This window comes from Sus scrofa, chromosome 6 (genome assembly GCF_054392235.1).
Source record: "Sus scrofa isolate SSC_HxYL_T2T_F1_AM1 chromosome 6, Sscrofa_HxYL_maternal_Yorkshire_Landrace_v2.0, whole genome shotgun sequence".
Taxonomy (NCBI): Eukaryota; Metazoa; Chordata; class Mammalia; order Artiodactyla; family Suidae; genus Sus; species Sus scrofa.
Window position 1 is genome coordinate 165,219,510 of NC_139388.1, and position 14,846 is coordinate 165,234,355.

Genomic DNA, 14,846 nt, shown 5'->3' on the forward strand with positions numbered 1-14,846 from the left:
CCTGTTTCCCAGCATAGCCCTAGGATTGATTCAGGCCGAAAGAGTAAAAGCCGAGTGTATGTCAAATGGTCTCTATCACTGGTGCCCACCTGGGGGTTACCCCCCTACTCCCATCTCCAGGACATTTAGCAATGTCTAGAGACATTTGGGGTTGTGACAGCCAAGGAAGAAGGCTATTCATATCTAGTGGACAGAGACCAGGGCTGCTGTGAAACATCCTGCAGTGCACTGTCCGGCCCCCACAGTGGAAATTATGTCCAGCCCAAAATGTCGGTCATGCTGCTTTAAATACTGGCCTAAAACGTGACGTCCGCGTCATTAGAGGAAAGGGAATCCTGCATTACTCCATGCATTAGAAAGGCCAGGACTTTAGAACCACAGTGAGACTTGTCATTCTGTGGGATCAGTTAGCTTTAAAAAATGAACTTTCAAGTTGTCTTTAATGTTTTTCACGATACCTTTTTCTTTGGCATTAGTACTGAGTCTTTATTTAAGTGCACCAGGAATCGTGGCAGCAGTATTTTTTTTTCTTTATCATTTGGATAAGATATTTACTGGAATAAAGATGTATGTTAGTTACTTTAAAATGAACCTCGGTGGTTTTGTTTCACCAGAGGCTTGACAAACCTTTAATTCAGAATTGGCTTGTTTTGGTCTGATCTGTCACTCTTAATAAGTAGTATGTTATAATCACTGCTTATATAGAACAAGTAAAGCTTTTTTTTTTTTTTTCTTTTCCTGTTTTGGTCCTGAATGCAACGGTTAAAAACTAGAGTTGAAAGTCGTATAATACTGAAGATCATTCTTCCAAATGCTGCATAACCGTATAGAGTTTAGTTGGTATAATATATATAACTGTGTATAATATTTCTTTTCATACCAAGGTCAACAATGAAGATCCTTTTAGTTCAGCCACATCAAGCTCTGTCGGCACTGTGGTCCTTACAAAAAATGTACTTGAGGAAGCATCTGTCAAAAGTGAAGATGTACCCCCAGCACTGCCACCAAAGATCGGAACTCCAACCAGACCCTGCCCACCACCACCTGGTACGAGAGTTGGTACCTTTCCTAAATCAACTGCATTCCTTTTCCTTATGAAAAGTATTGTGTGGGCCTTATTTGTAGACTTTATGTAAAGGGTCTTAAAACAAGTTTGAAAAAAGACGGCCAAAGCCTACTACTGCTATGTTCTGTCCCGACCTCAATGCAGAATTACAGACATGTCCCTAAGAGTCCAGCCTGTGTAACTGTCATGAACTACCTTTATTAGTCATTTCTTTCTAGAGAGGCAGTAAATGAAAAAAGGAAAGAATCAGTGAAATCGCTTCCTTTTTGGAAGCTCATTGATTACCATCTGAATAGCAGTTTCCTGCACTTTGGTTTTGGTTTTTTTTTTTTTTTTACGGCCACACCTGTGGCATTTGGAAGTTCCCTGGGCCTACATCACAGCAATGGCAACACCAAATCTGAGCTGCATCTGCGACCTATGCAATGGCAATTGCTCGTGGCAATGCCAGATTCTTAACCTACTGAATGAGGCCAGGGATCCAGTCTGCATCTTCACAGAGACGTGTCGGATTCTTAACTTGCTGAGCTACAACAGGAACTCCCAGATGTCAGCAGTTTTAAAAGAAAATACTGTTTTTCTTAAAATATTTTACCTCACTTAATAAGAGACTCCTTTATTTTATAAAAGTGATGTTTTTGGTCCAGAAACAAATTCTTACTACTTTTTTGTTGTTTTTTGTTTTGTTTTGCACTGTACAAAAGAAAGGTGTTTTGTTTTTTTTCCTTTTCTAGGGCTGCTCCCTCGGCATATGGAGGTTCCCGGGCTAGAAGTCCAATCGGAGCTGTAGCCGCCGGCCTACGCCACAGCCACAGCAGTGCCAGATATCTGAGCCACATCTGCAACCTACACCACAGCTCATGGCAATGCTGGATCCTTAACCCACTGAGCAAGGCTAGGAATTGACCCCGCAACCCCATGGTTCCTAGTCGGATTCATTAACCACTGAGCCATGACGGGAACTCCAGGTTTTGTTTGTTTTTAATGAAGATAATAAAGTTCATGAGAATTGGTAAGAAGGCAATCCCCTGAGGAGTCATAGTGCTGCCAGGTTGTTATGTGAGAAGACACATCTTAATCATCTGTCATTCCTTGGTAAATTTTCAGCCACAGTAGTTGGAGATTTTTATTGTCTTTTCATAATAACCTCTTAATGGTATTAGGCAGACTTGCGAGGATGTGGGTTCAGTCCCTGGCCTTGCTCAGTGGGTTGAGGATCTGGCATTGCTGTAATCTGTAGCATAGGTCGCAGATGTGGCATAAGCCCCAGCTGCAGCTCCAATTGGACCCCTGGCTTGGGAACTTCCATATGCCACGGGTACGACCACAAAAAGAAGAAAGAAGTATGAGAGTCGATTTGCTCATTTAAGTTTAACACCTGTAGGATGCCAAACGGTGAAGGTATTTCAAATCCTGAGTAAACTAATACACCAGTGCTGTAACTACATCTAAGACTTCAGCAAAGGGAATATGTGTCACTTGTAGAAAAATCCGGGAGAGAAGGATAGTTCTAATTCTGGATATCCTCTGAGTAGCTCTCTGATCTTGAGTGTGTAACTTCACATATGTCTGAGCCTCCGCTACCTGAGCTGTTAGACGGTGGCAGTGACTGCGATGTTGCCTGTCGTCGCATGATTGTTGGTCAGATCCATGGAGATGAACGAGATATGAACATCTTTTATCATTGCTGTTACCAGCTTAGAACATCAGGTTTGAGTATGTCTTGGAGTTCCCATCATGGCGCAGTGGTTAACAACTCTGACTAGGAACCATAGGTTGCGGGTTCGATCTCTGGCCTTGCTCAGTGGGTTAAGGATCCACCATTGCCGTGAACTGTGGTGTAGGTTGCAGACAGCAGCTCAGATCTGGCATCGCTGCGCCTCTGGCGTAGGCCAGCGGCTACAGATCCGATTAGACTCCTAGCCTGGGAACCTCCATGTGCCACGGGAAGTGGCCCTAGAAAAGGCAAAGAGAAAAAAAGAAGGGAAAAAAAAAAGATTTGAGTATATCTTAACACCTTTTCTTACTATCCTTTCTTCAGAAGTACTAAGTTTAAGTCTTTAAAATTAGAAACGTTGTTTGAAAATGGTGATGAATTCATGAGCAACAGTATGTTGTTGTTTGGTCAAAGATTAGTTTATCGACAACTACCAAGATTTAGGCCCTGGGCTTCCAAACATTCTCTTTATTCTTCAGTATGATTGCTTCTCAGCCTTTTGGCTAAGATCAAGTGTATTCTTCAGTTTGAAATATTCTAGATAGCAAGAAGTAGGTGTATTTTGCCAGGGTGGTTTTTAATATCATGCTCCCAAGTGTTGCATATAGATCCAGAGAAAAATCAGAAGAATAGTGGCATTTTTTAAAAAGATCATTTGGCCTTAGTACCACTAAAGGATACCTGTGTCAGGCAAAGGTTGTAATGGCAGAGGCCATTTCTGTCATTATTCTCTGTCATTTTCCTCTTGTTTTATCCTCTCCTCTCACTCTCCTTGGGAACATGCTACTTTGTGAACGAGAAGGATAACTCTCTGGGCAAGTAAGATTACTGGCCCATTGCCTCCCCCTTTACTATTTTTTCCATTTAGCTACATGAGCTGGAAAGAATGTACCAGGTTGTCTGTGACAATTTTGAGGACAGACTCTTGGTTGTGGCCATTTAAGACCATATTAAGAATATGTTTCAGGGAGTTCCCTGGTAGCCTAGTGATTAAGGACTTGGCATTGTCACTGCCGTGGCTTGGGTTCAGTCCCTGGCTCCAGAACGTCTACATGCCACAGGTGCAGCCAAAAAAAAAAAAAAAAAGTTTTTTAGTTATTAGGTACTGATTCCATTCCCCACCCCTAGTTCTTTAATGCTCCCTGTGTTCATGTTCTTGTGTGTTTGTGTTTGCCGTATTTTCCGGTTGAGTTAATTGTAATGATTTTGATCCAGGGAAAAGACCCATCAACAAATTGGATTCTTCTGATTCCTTTAAACTGAATGATCCATTTCAGCCTTTCCCAGGCAATGATAGCCCCAAAGAAAAAGATCCTGATATGTTTTGCGATCCATTCACTGCTTCTCCTACTACTGGCACTACCAATAAAGAGGCTGACCCAAGCAATTTTGCTAACTTCAGTGCTGTAAGTACTGCAAATGGGCTGATTGGGGAAAAATCTTTCCATTTTCAGTTCGAAGAGTTTTCAGAGATTATTCTGGAATCTACCAAATTTGCATTATTTCAGCTAAATTTACCAGCATATTAAAAATAATCTGTATTCTTCCCCCAATCAAAAAAAAAAAAACCTGTTTGATTATTCTAAAAATACTTCTCTGCACAAATGATTTTAATAGTCTTAATTCCTGGAATATATTCCAGTTATTTTATAAAACCCTTCTCTTAGTCTTGGTAAACAATATAAATAAAATTCTGACAATTACCATTTAGCAAATTATTATGGATAATGAACCATTAAAGAGTCATTTGCTGTATGCCCTCTGGATGCATAATAGCAATAATGAGTTTGTGTATTTGTAACCATGTATGTGTGTTTATGTGTGAAGCCTTGATGATTTGTGGAAACCAGTCAGCAGCTTTTATTATATGAGGAGATAGGACCAGGAATACTTTGAACAGAAAGTAAAATTCTGGTTTCATGTAATAGTGTTTTTAAAAAGTAAATGTTGGTTTTATTTAAATAAATATGATAGTCAAGGTCTAAACAGTCTTTTATTTGAAGGGCACTTACTTACTAGCCTTCCGTATTTATTCTTCATCCTCCCAGAGCTGACTAAAATAGGCAGACCAGTAAAAATAATGAAAGGATGCTCTGATAAGGGCATAGGCCTCTAAGATCACAGAAATGGGGGAACCAACTGTGGTGTCAGTCCGTATTAAGCAATGACCTGTATTCCATCACTGTTTAGATTAAAAAACAAAATTTTTTCTTTTTAATACTATTCTTAGAGTAACTTTCACTTTCCCAGATGTTTTTCAGGGAAAATAACCTTCATTATCACTCTCTATAACAAAGCCATTTTCCTCTGCTTAACACCTTAAGCCCTTGAGATGATTTTGGAAATAAGAGATCTCAAGGCCAGGTGACTCTTGACCACAGTCTGCCTAATGCCTCCCCCTTCGCAGCATTGGGTCACCCAACCTGCAACCATTTCTAGTTAGAAAGGAGGTAGGCAGGAATCTGCATGCAGCTAAGGCAGACAGAACTAGGCTGGACTATCCAGCTTTTGAATCTGAACTCTTAAGTTTCAGTGGCTTCTTTTGAACATGAAGGAACAGGCTAGGAATCAGTATTTTGACTATTGGAAAATGAAGTGTTGGAATTATAATGATTTAACATTTGTTAGATGGAATTTAAATTGTTATAAGCAGAGTATCCAGAATTGCTACTCTTAGTATAATCCTCTTAAAAAAAAAAAAAAAACCTTCTGGTATTTGTGTGATATTAATATCTTAACTATTAAATATGGTTGGAATGAGTCTTGAATAATAGCTAAGGCATTTTGCTTATTTCATACTCCAGAATCTCAATGTAGTATAGCATTAAGCAGCTCATAATAAAGTATCTTCATTTTTTCATTATGAAAGATTTGTTAAGTGTTATAAGTTTCATAGGCCATCTAATGCCCTAGAATTAGGGAATGGTAACTAGGGAAAAAGCTACCATTTTCAAAAAGCCTGACAGTTTCTTTCATTTCATTTTATAGTACTAATGCTATTACAGTTTTCTTTTATCTGAGAGGACTTGAAACCAAGTAGCATTTAAGTTAGAATCTGCCATGATTGCTGTTTTGGATGAATAAAAATATTTCCTTGACCTAATAATTATCAGCATTATGATTTTATTTAGACGGGGTCAAAGAGTTTTCAATAGCCAGCCAAAATCTTTATAATACATTTTTTAAGATGATTAGATCCACATCTTGTTTAGTATACGTAGTCCTCTTATTTTGCATATAGCAAAATTTATGTATAGCATATTCTTTGCTTCATAGTTTTTTGTACCTGAAGGGCTGGGGTGAGGTAGGAAATCACCAGTGGGATTAAGTTGAAGATGATTTATCATGTGAAGATGCTCGCCGAAGTGGAAATAGTAACTATTTTATGTCAGATTAAAATGGCAGCCCTCTCCTCTTTTTAAATCTCCTAATCCACCTTAAGAACGTCTATGTTTTAAAATGATGTTTTAATATTTAGTTTTATAGACTCACTGTCTGTAGACTGCATTAATTTTTAAAATTAAATCATATTTTAGTAACTAATTAAACATGTTTCCAGAAAAAAAAAATTAGCAAGTAGCAAGACTATTTCCAGAGTCCTTTAGGTGAAACAAGGAGTTAAGTGTCCTTTTGTGAAGCCTCTTTTTCCTTCTTTTCTTTGTATTTGTACCACTCATGAAGCTGTTCATTTGTTTGTTCATTTGACTTAAATGGCAGTACCCCTCTGAAGAAGATATGATTGAATGGGCCAAGAGAGAAAGCGAGAGAGAGGAAGAGCAGAGGCTTGCCCGACTTAATCAGCAAGAGCAGGAAGACTTGGAACTGGCTATTGCACTCAGCAAATCTGAGATCTCAGAAGCATGAAGAATTCTCCTGTCCTTTGGTCAGCCACACAGTACCCTCCCTCCCGAATACTGAAGCTATTTACAGTGTGTACCAAAACTCCCTACAAGCATGGGAAAACAAAAGGTTTGAGATTCCTGTAAATGTGACAAAAAGTTTTGTTTTGTTTTTTAACTCCATTTCAGATTTGTCTCCCCCCGCGCCCTACCCCGACCCCCGTAAAAGCAGTAACTCAGACAACTTCACCTAGGCCCCTGTTCTGGTGTGCATTTAGTGTGAGCTTTTGCCTGCCTGTGCTCCTTTTACTTGTAAAGCTAGAGCACCCAAGCTTCTGCCTTCTGGAATATAGAGAAGTAGTTTCACCCCTGTGCTACCCTTGTTCTGTAGTTACTCTAATGATAGCTAGTGGGGTTCTTAAAGTTGGCAGTATTCTCCCTGGATTTAAATAGTTGAGAGAGGGGAAGGGAAAGAACATCCTGTTTCTTTTACAGTAAAACAAATTGGGTAGTTTAAAAGTACATATTTGTATTTCCTTATAATCAGAGTACTGTTCAGTTTGGTTTTTATAGACAAGAAAAAATATTTTGCATAAATTGACTCCCCTATTGAAAAAGGGATGCTTTAGATTGACCCATTATAGCTTCAGACTCCATCTTTTCCTAAATAAAAAATGTTAAAGCCTCATGTGTGAAATATATTTAAAAAATTTTTTCTCTGAATTTAAAGAATTTTAGATAAACAGATACCTCTTCATAATTTTAAGTGCTAGAGAGTGGAGAAAAATTATCACCTAAATTATACCCATCAATATAATACAAGGTAAGCAAAAATCTTATGGCAGCCATTCTGCCATTCCTATGGCACTGTCCTCTTTAGTTCATGGTAGGTTTATTTTTATACTTTTGAAGAAGAAACCTTAGCAGGCTAGAACTGGAAGGTACTTTAACTTTTTGTATATATATATATATTTTGTTTTCTTTAATGAAGACGCAGTTACTTGAAATGTAAAAACATTCACTGAATACAAATGAAAAAAGTGACATTATTAAATCATATTATTTTTTTCCCATCTTTGTGGATTAGAATAGTTTATTATCTTCATGTTTTTCACCTATAAAATTGGCAGGCTAGCAAAAAATATGTTTTTTTTTTAATTGGGAGAGAAGAGACCTGACAGATTATCAAAGTTCTTTATGTCTTAGAAGTTGTCTCCTGTAAAACTGACCTAGCAGACAAGCTGAATTTAAAAGGGACTCTGAAGTAGGCTGTAAATTATAAAGTAATCTTAATTTTTTTAACATCAGTTACTAAAATAATGTATTGAAAACGAAGATAAAGGAAAATGCACCTAAAAACTAATTAAATGTCCCTGTGGTCACCAAGTAAAGGTGGTATTATTGATCTGTGTTAATCAGGGTGGCTGATTGTCTAGCCTATGAATAAATCCCCAAATATCCAGTTCATTTCATCTTGAAATGGTGCTTTTTTTCTCTCCACACAATTGGACTGCTGCATTTCAAAAAACTTAAACCACTTTCTTGCACTGCTAACTTTTTTCTACTTTTATAAATTGGAACATCTCGGCATGGAAGTCATACATGTGAAGCAAGGGCTGAATCATAATCACAAGGCTTTAATTTTGATGAACAAATTCAGTAATAAGGGTATACTGCAAAAAGTTGATTGAGAAGGTAGTGTTGGGACTTGTGATAGGTAGTGGTTTTTGGGTTTTTTTTCTTCCCCTTACATTTGAGGAGAAAAGGTAAGTTGACTTGAACAACCTTTTGCACTGGGAAAATGAACAGATGTTTGAAATGGTTTTAAAATCTTTTTTTTTTTTTTTAATTAAAAAACACTCTGGAAAATACTAAATATCTGTAACTTAAAAACACCAACTTTTGATGTAATAAATATACCCTAATCTTATGTGTGTTTAACTGGATTACATAGATTCTTATCTTTTGTTAAAATGTGTATACTCAGTGGACCAATATAATATGAAAGTATGTATATATTATATAAAAATATATATATATATATATATCTAAATCTCCATGCTCACTTGTGTAGGATGAATGTCTTAGAGTTATTTGTGATTATATTTTACGTTGTTGACTGACTCCAGAGCCTGTGCTTGGAAAGGACAGATAAGTATTCGGAGAGCTAAGTGGCACTACTTACAAAGTTTTAACCATCTTCTACCTACTTGTTCAAGTTTGAGTTCTCTTTATAGAACTTTCTCCTCTGTTTCAAACTTCTAAATTGTAGCCTGTAATTATGAGAACAATAAACTTTCAGTAATAATAAACCATACTATCCGTCCGTCCTATCTGAAATGGAGTTTTGCATGGTTCTCTGTTATGTCCATGCTGTGTCCACGGAGGGGTAGGCATACAGTCAGCACAGATGAATATGTGTAAAGTGCTTGAGACAGTACCTGGTGTAGAATAAATACTCAATAAATGTTAACTCTTATTTTCAGTTATCACGTCCTGTTTTTGTGAGAGAGTGGTAGGAAATGTGTGTGCATAGAGACCGTGCCTGAATCATAGGTGGTTTGTATGTGTTTGTTGAGTAAGGATTTGTGACATGGACTCTAGGCGGGCACTGTGCTGTAGAAAATTCACGCAATCCTGGGACTGAATCCCTGGTCTGCCATTTCTGGAAAAGAGACTTGGACAGCGTTATATCTGGCTTCCCTGAGCCTCATTTTCCTCATCAGGATGGTTCTGAAGAATTTGAGTTGGACAGCTTTTTAGTATTACTTACTTTAATTAAACAAATTCAGCCATGTTATTATTAATAGTGAAGATGGCTATTGGTCATTGAATGCGCTATACTAAGCACTTTATGTGTGTTTCTCTTGTTTAATCTTCACAGCAGCCCTAAATAGTACTGTTACTATCGTCTGTTCTAGAAATGGGGAAACTGAGATTCTAAAAAGTTGAAATAATGTGCTTCTGATAATACAGCTAAGTAGTAGATGAGCCAGGAATTGAATTCTGGTCTCTCTGATTCTAAAATATGAAGTCTCTCCAGGTTACTGTGCTTTGTTTCTTCTCGGGGGGATTGCTTATAGGAAATACTAGGAACAGGGCATGATAAATAATAACAACAAGTAACATATATTAAATTCCAGGCAGAATCCTTACTGCTTTGCGTATATTATTTCATTTAATTCTTTAAAAAAAAAAAAAAAACCTGTAATGTATAGGTACCATTTTTGTCTCCATTTTACGGAGAAGGTGTCCTGACTAGGCCACAGTTATGTAGCTAGTAAGTGACAGCTGGAATTTGAACCCAGAAGGCTGGCTTTACTCTTCTGACCACTACTCTCTATTCCTGTTAAAAATGAGAAGCCAAAGGAGAAATAGCATAAATAGAATCATCCATGTAATGTCTGCTCTTGAGGATTAATGAAATAAACCTACTACAGAGCACATAGTATCTTATAAAACATTTCTCAATTCATTTTCCTTTTTAATCCTTACCAGGATTTAGAATAGTTTCTGACACATGAAAGCATTTAACCACTGTTAGTTATTAATATTACCATAAATGATAAATACAAATGTGGGGGGATAGCCAATCTTTCTCTTATTAAAGAAATACAAATTTCAGGAGTTTTCCTAGCACAATTAGTTAAGGATCTGTCTTTGTTACCACAGCAGCAGCTCAGGTCACTACCGTGGCATGGGTTTGATTTTTGGCCTGGAACTTCCACATGACATGGGCATGGTCAAAAGAAAAGGAAATACAAATTTTAAAACCATGAAGCTAGAGTTCCCATCGTGGTGCAGTGGAAATGAGTCCGACTAGGAACCATGAGGTTGCGGGTTCAATCCCTGGCCTCACTCAGTGGGTTGGGGATCCAGCATTGCCGTGAGCTATGGTGTAGGTTGCAGACGCAGCTCAGATCTGGCGTTGCTGTGGCTCTGGCGTAGGCTTGCAGCTACAGCTCCAACTGCACCCCTAGTCTGGGAACCTCCATATGCTGCGGGTGCGGCCCCAAAAAGACACACACACAAAAAAAAACCATGAAGCTAGCAAAAACAAAAATAATTAATGTTTTGGAGAGTTTGCCACACAGATGAAGGGACAAGGCATTTTAGCAGAAGCCATGTTTGTAGAAAGACAAAGAGGTAGGACATGAAAGAGTGTGCCAGCAAGCATCAAGTATTGAAGTGGTTCAGTGTGACTAGAGTTTAGGATTGTGGGCAAAAGAGTGAAGCGTTTGTGTTCATATGTAAGAAAGAGCTCATTGGTCATCTGGGGGATTGCTTTAGGAGGAAACTAGGTAAGGTAAGGCGAGCGGGTGAAGGCTTTCGGAGTCATTCAGCTGAGATGGTAAGGACCTAAAACATGACTGTGGCTGAGGCCAGAGAGAAGGGAACTGCTTGAAGAGAATTAGCAGGCCTGAGAGGCTGGTCACATGTGGGTGGTGAGAGGAAAGCCATGGTTGCAAGCTTCAGCAAGCATCAGGATCCCCTGGAGGGCTTGTGAAAGTACAGACCACCCCAAAGGTTCTGATGTCAGTAGGTCTAGAGTGGGACCCAAGAATCTGAATTTCTGATGCGTTCCCATTTCCCATGTAATGCTAAAGTTGCTGGCTCAGGGACCTCACTTGGAGAATGACTAGGATAGAAGTCTCTGTTCTCCTGTGCCTTTTATTAGATCTACTCATTTATTGCACCTTGTCATTCCGTACTTGACCTGTGGATTCTGCTTCATAATGTAAAGCACCTCCAGTCTTGCTTGTGGGTAGAGTTTTTAAAAATAATAATAATTGCAAGCTAACAGCACTTACTGTGTGCCAGTACTGTTTGAAACACTTTATTTACAAACGGTCCCCAACTTTCATGATGGTTCGATTTTTTTTTTACTTTATGATGGTACAAAAGTAACAACTCCTTCAGTAAGAACTGTACCTTGAATTTTGAATTTTTATCTTTTCCCGGGCTAACAGTGTCCCCTCTGGTGATGCTGGACATCAGCCATAGCTCCCAGTCAGCCACACGATCACAAAGGTGAAAAGCTTACAACCTTTCAGTACACAACCATTCTGGTTTTCATTTTCACTACAGTATCCAGTAAGTTATGTGAGGTATTCAAAACTTTGTTATAAATTAGGCTGTGTGTTAGATGGTTTTGCCCAAATGAAGGTTAATGTAAGTGTTCTGAGCATGTTTAAGGTAAGCGAGGCCAAGCGCTAATGTTTGGTAGCTTAGGTGTATTAAATGCGCTTTTGACTTGGGATATTTTCAAGTTACAGTGGGTTTATGGGAACATAACCCCATCATAAGTCAAGGAAGATCTGTATACTGATTCATCTTATTCTCCGTAACAGTTCTTTAAGTTAGGTACTGTTCTTCATAGTTTACAGATGAGAAAGCTGAGGTACAGAAGGGTTTCACAGCTTGCCCAAATCACAGAGCTAAAAAGTGTCAGAGCTAGGATTCAGACCCAGGCAGTGTAGCTGCAGAATCCATGTTCAGTCACTCCGCTCTGCTGAAGAAAACTTATATTAAAATGCTTTTGATGCATGGATCAGCAGTGTCCCTCTTAATGCCAGAAAGCCCTTTATTATCTGAGTTTTGGAAGCGCACAGTGAGAAGTTCATTGGCTTTCCATTCACCCTTGCCAAGGCTTATTGTGTTCTGGGTGCTGTGCTGGGTCAAGGACAGGGAAGACCTGTACAAGGGCCTTGGCCTCAGTGGTGTGAGTGGGAGATAGACATTACTTTAGAGTCAGTTCCACAGCACAGCATGCTGAAGGTGGTGATGGGCATGCCAGGACACCTGAAGGAAGGAGAGGAAAGCTCTGGCCGGTGTCCCTAGGACACTCTGTTCTGCTCTTTGCATTAGTAAAAGCATAGATAACAACTGTTGAAATTAAAAATAATAATAATAACAGCTTTCACAAGGCCACATCGTTTGATGCCAGGGCTCTATTAACTGGGAAAGGCTGGCATATAGTCTCCCGGGAAGCCACACTTCAGTGACATTCATTATTTTAGTGATTTCAGCCTTACCCAAGGTCTGACCTTCAAGTTTAGAAACCCAATTTCACCAGTAAAAGACAGAGCTCCCATTAAGCAAGTTCACAGGGACTGATGTAGAGACCAGACTATCAGTTTCCAGTAAAAGTTGCCGTAGTGCTTGGACTGCCCACACTTGGTTTACGGATCCGGTGGGTTAGAAGACAGGCGATTCCTTCTCCCTGTGGGTGCCTGGAAACCTCCTACCCCTGAGAACCCTCACTCTGCCGCCAGGGTTGCCTTGACCCTCTGATGAACCCTTTTTTAGACTAATATTTTTAATCAGGTTACAGTCTGGTTTGGCTGGTTGAGTAGCTACATGCTCTTTGGGGTGACTTTGCCTATCTTTGCTTTCATCATGCATGTGGCCTCAATATTTAACTCCTCCTAAGGCAGACTTTCCCCAGTTTCTTAGTTTTTAGTGAAACACCTCAGTCCCTGGGCTCTGACTTCACCCTTTCGTTGATCATGTCATTCATGAGTGTGTATGTGCCAGGTCTTCTGCTTGACTCATCCTCCTCCAAGCCATCAACTTGATCTGACCGTTCTCAGCTCTGTCTTCTCTGTCCCCATCACCACTGCTCCAGTTCAGGTCTTCATCATTCCTCTTTAGATTCTTCCCAAAGCCTCCTAACCTCCTTGCCACCAATCTCTCTTTTTCTCTCTGCCTCCAGACTGTCCTCCATGTGGCAGTCAGATTCTTCTAGAATCACAATCTGCCCTATCACTTCTATAATAAGACATGCCCCTGATTGCCATCACATTCAGGGTAAAATCCTAGCCCCTTAGAAGGCTTTTCCTTCACAACTTTAATTTCTGATTGGTATTTCATCAATAATGGCTTGAATATGTAAGCTGGGTTTTTTTCCCTTTTAAACCCTGAGAAAATGCTACTTGAAGGAAATAAAGTTATTCTAATATGATTTTAGTGTATGGAATCCTTTGGGAATGTGCATAATTTTACTCTCTAACTTGACATTTTTAAAACAACAGGTTGTAATACATTAGTTGGGCCACGAAATCAGCTTAGTGAATTAAGCAGCATGGAAAAAATGTAAACAGTAGCACAGGTATATCTTGGAGAGAGTGTGGGTTTGGTTCCAGACCACTACAGTGGAGTGAATGATTTAATAAAGCGAGTTACATGATTTATTTGGTTTCCCAGTGCATATAAGTTATGTTTACACTACATTGTCGTCTATGCAATAAATAGCATTATGTCTAAGAAAACAATATCTTAAGTTGGAGGTCCCATCGCAGCTATGCAGAATCTGACTAGCATTCATGAGGACGCAGGTTCAATTCCTGGCCTTGCTCAGTAGGTTGAAGATCCAGCATTGCCATGAGTTGTGGTGTAGGTCGCAGACGTGGCTTGGATCTGGTGTGGCTGTGGCTGTGGCGTAGGCCAGAGGCTATAGCTCCAATTCAGCCCTTAGCCTGGGAACCTCCATATGCTGCAGGTGTGGCCCTAAAAATCAAAAAAAAAAAAAAAAGACAAAAAAGAAACAATATGTTAACTTAAAAATACTTTATTGCTAAAAAAAAAATACCAAAACAATTATAACTGTAATATCAAAGATCCCTGATCACAGATCATATAACAAAAGTAATAATAATGAAAAAGTTTGAGGGAGTTCACATTGTGGCTCAGCTGGTTACAAACCTGACTAGTATCCATGAGGATGTGGGTTCGATCCCTGGCCTTGCTCAGTGGGTTAAGGACCGGTGTTGCTGTGAGCTGTGGTATAGGTTGCAGACAAGGCTCAGATCTGGCATTGCTGTGGCTATGGTATAGGCTGGCAGCTACAGCTCTGATTTGACCCGTAGCCTGGGAACTACATATGCTGCAGGTGCAGCCCTAAAAAAAAAAAAAGGAAAAAGAAAAAAAAATAGGTTTGAAATACTCCAAGAAGTATCAAACAGTGACACAAAAGACAGAAAGTGAGCAAATGCTAAAATGGTGCTGGTAGACTTGCTCACTGCAGGGTTGCCACGACCTTTAAATTATAAAAAAATACAGTATCTCCAAAGCACAATAAAGCAAAGCTCAGTAAAAAAAAAATATAACAAAAAGAGGTATGCATGTTAAGTATAATGAACCCATATACCAATAATTAGCTTCAGTAAATACAATTCATATTCAATCTTATTTCATCTATATTCCTACCCTCTTTCTCATGTTA

At 39.1% G+C, this 14,846-nt stretch overlaps 1 protein-coding gene across 9 annotated transcripts in view; it reads left to right on the plus strand.

Annotated features, from left to right (window-relative positions):
* Window positions 1–7,310, plus strand: part of EPS15 (epidermal growth factor receptor pathway substrate 15) — a 136,258-nt gene extending 128,948 nt beyond the window's left edge. For 5 of the 9 annotated variants that reach the window (XR_014808272.1, XM_013999405.3, XM_013999406.3 and 2 more), the window contains 3 exons: window positions 885–1,047; window positions 3,999–4,189; window positions 6,501–7,310. Coding sequence is in view for 8 of the 9 variants with exons in the window: in XM_013999405.3 (XP_013854859.1) it covers window positions 885–1,047; window positions 3,999–4,189; window positions 6,501–6,647 (501 nt within the window). In the remaining variant the exon portion in view is untranslated. The remainder of the gene's footprint in view (window positions 1–884; window positions 1,048–3,998; window positions 4,190–6,500) is intronic. The other 4 variants (XM_013999407.3, XM_021096669.2, XM_021096668.2 and 1 more) reach the window with 1 other exon arrangement.
* The last annotated feature ends 7,536 nt before the right edge of the window (window positions 7,311–14,846 follow it).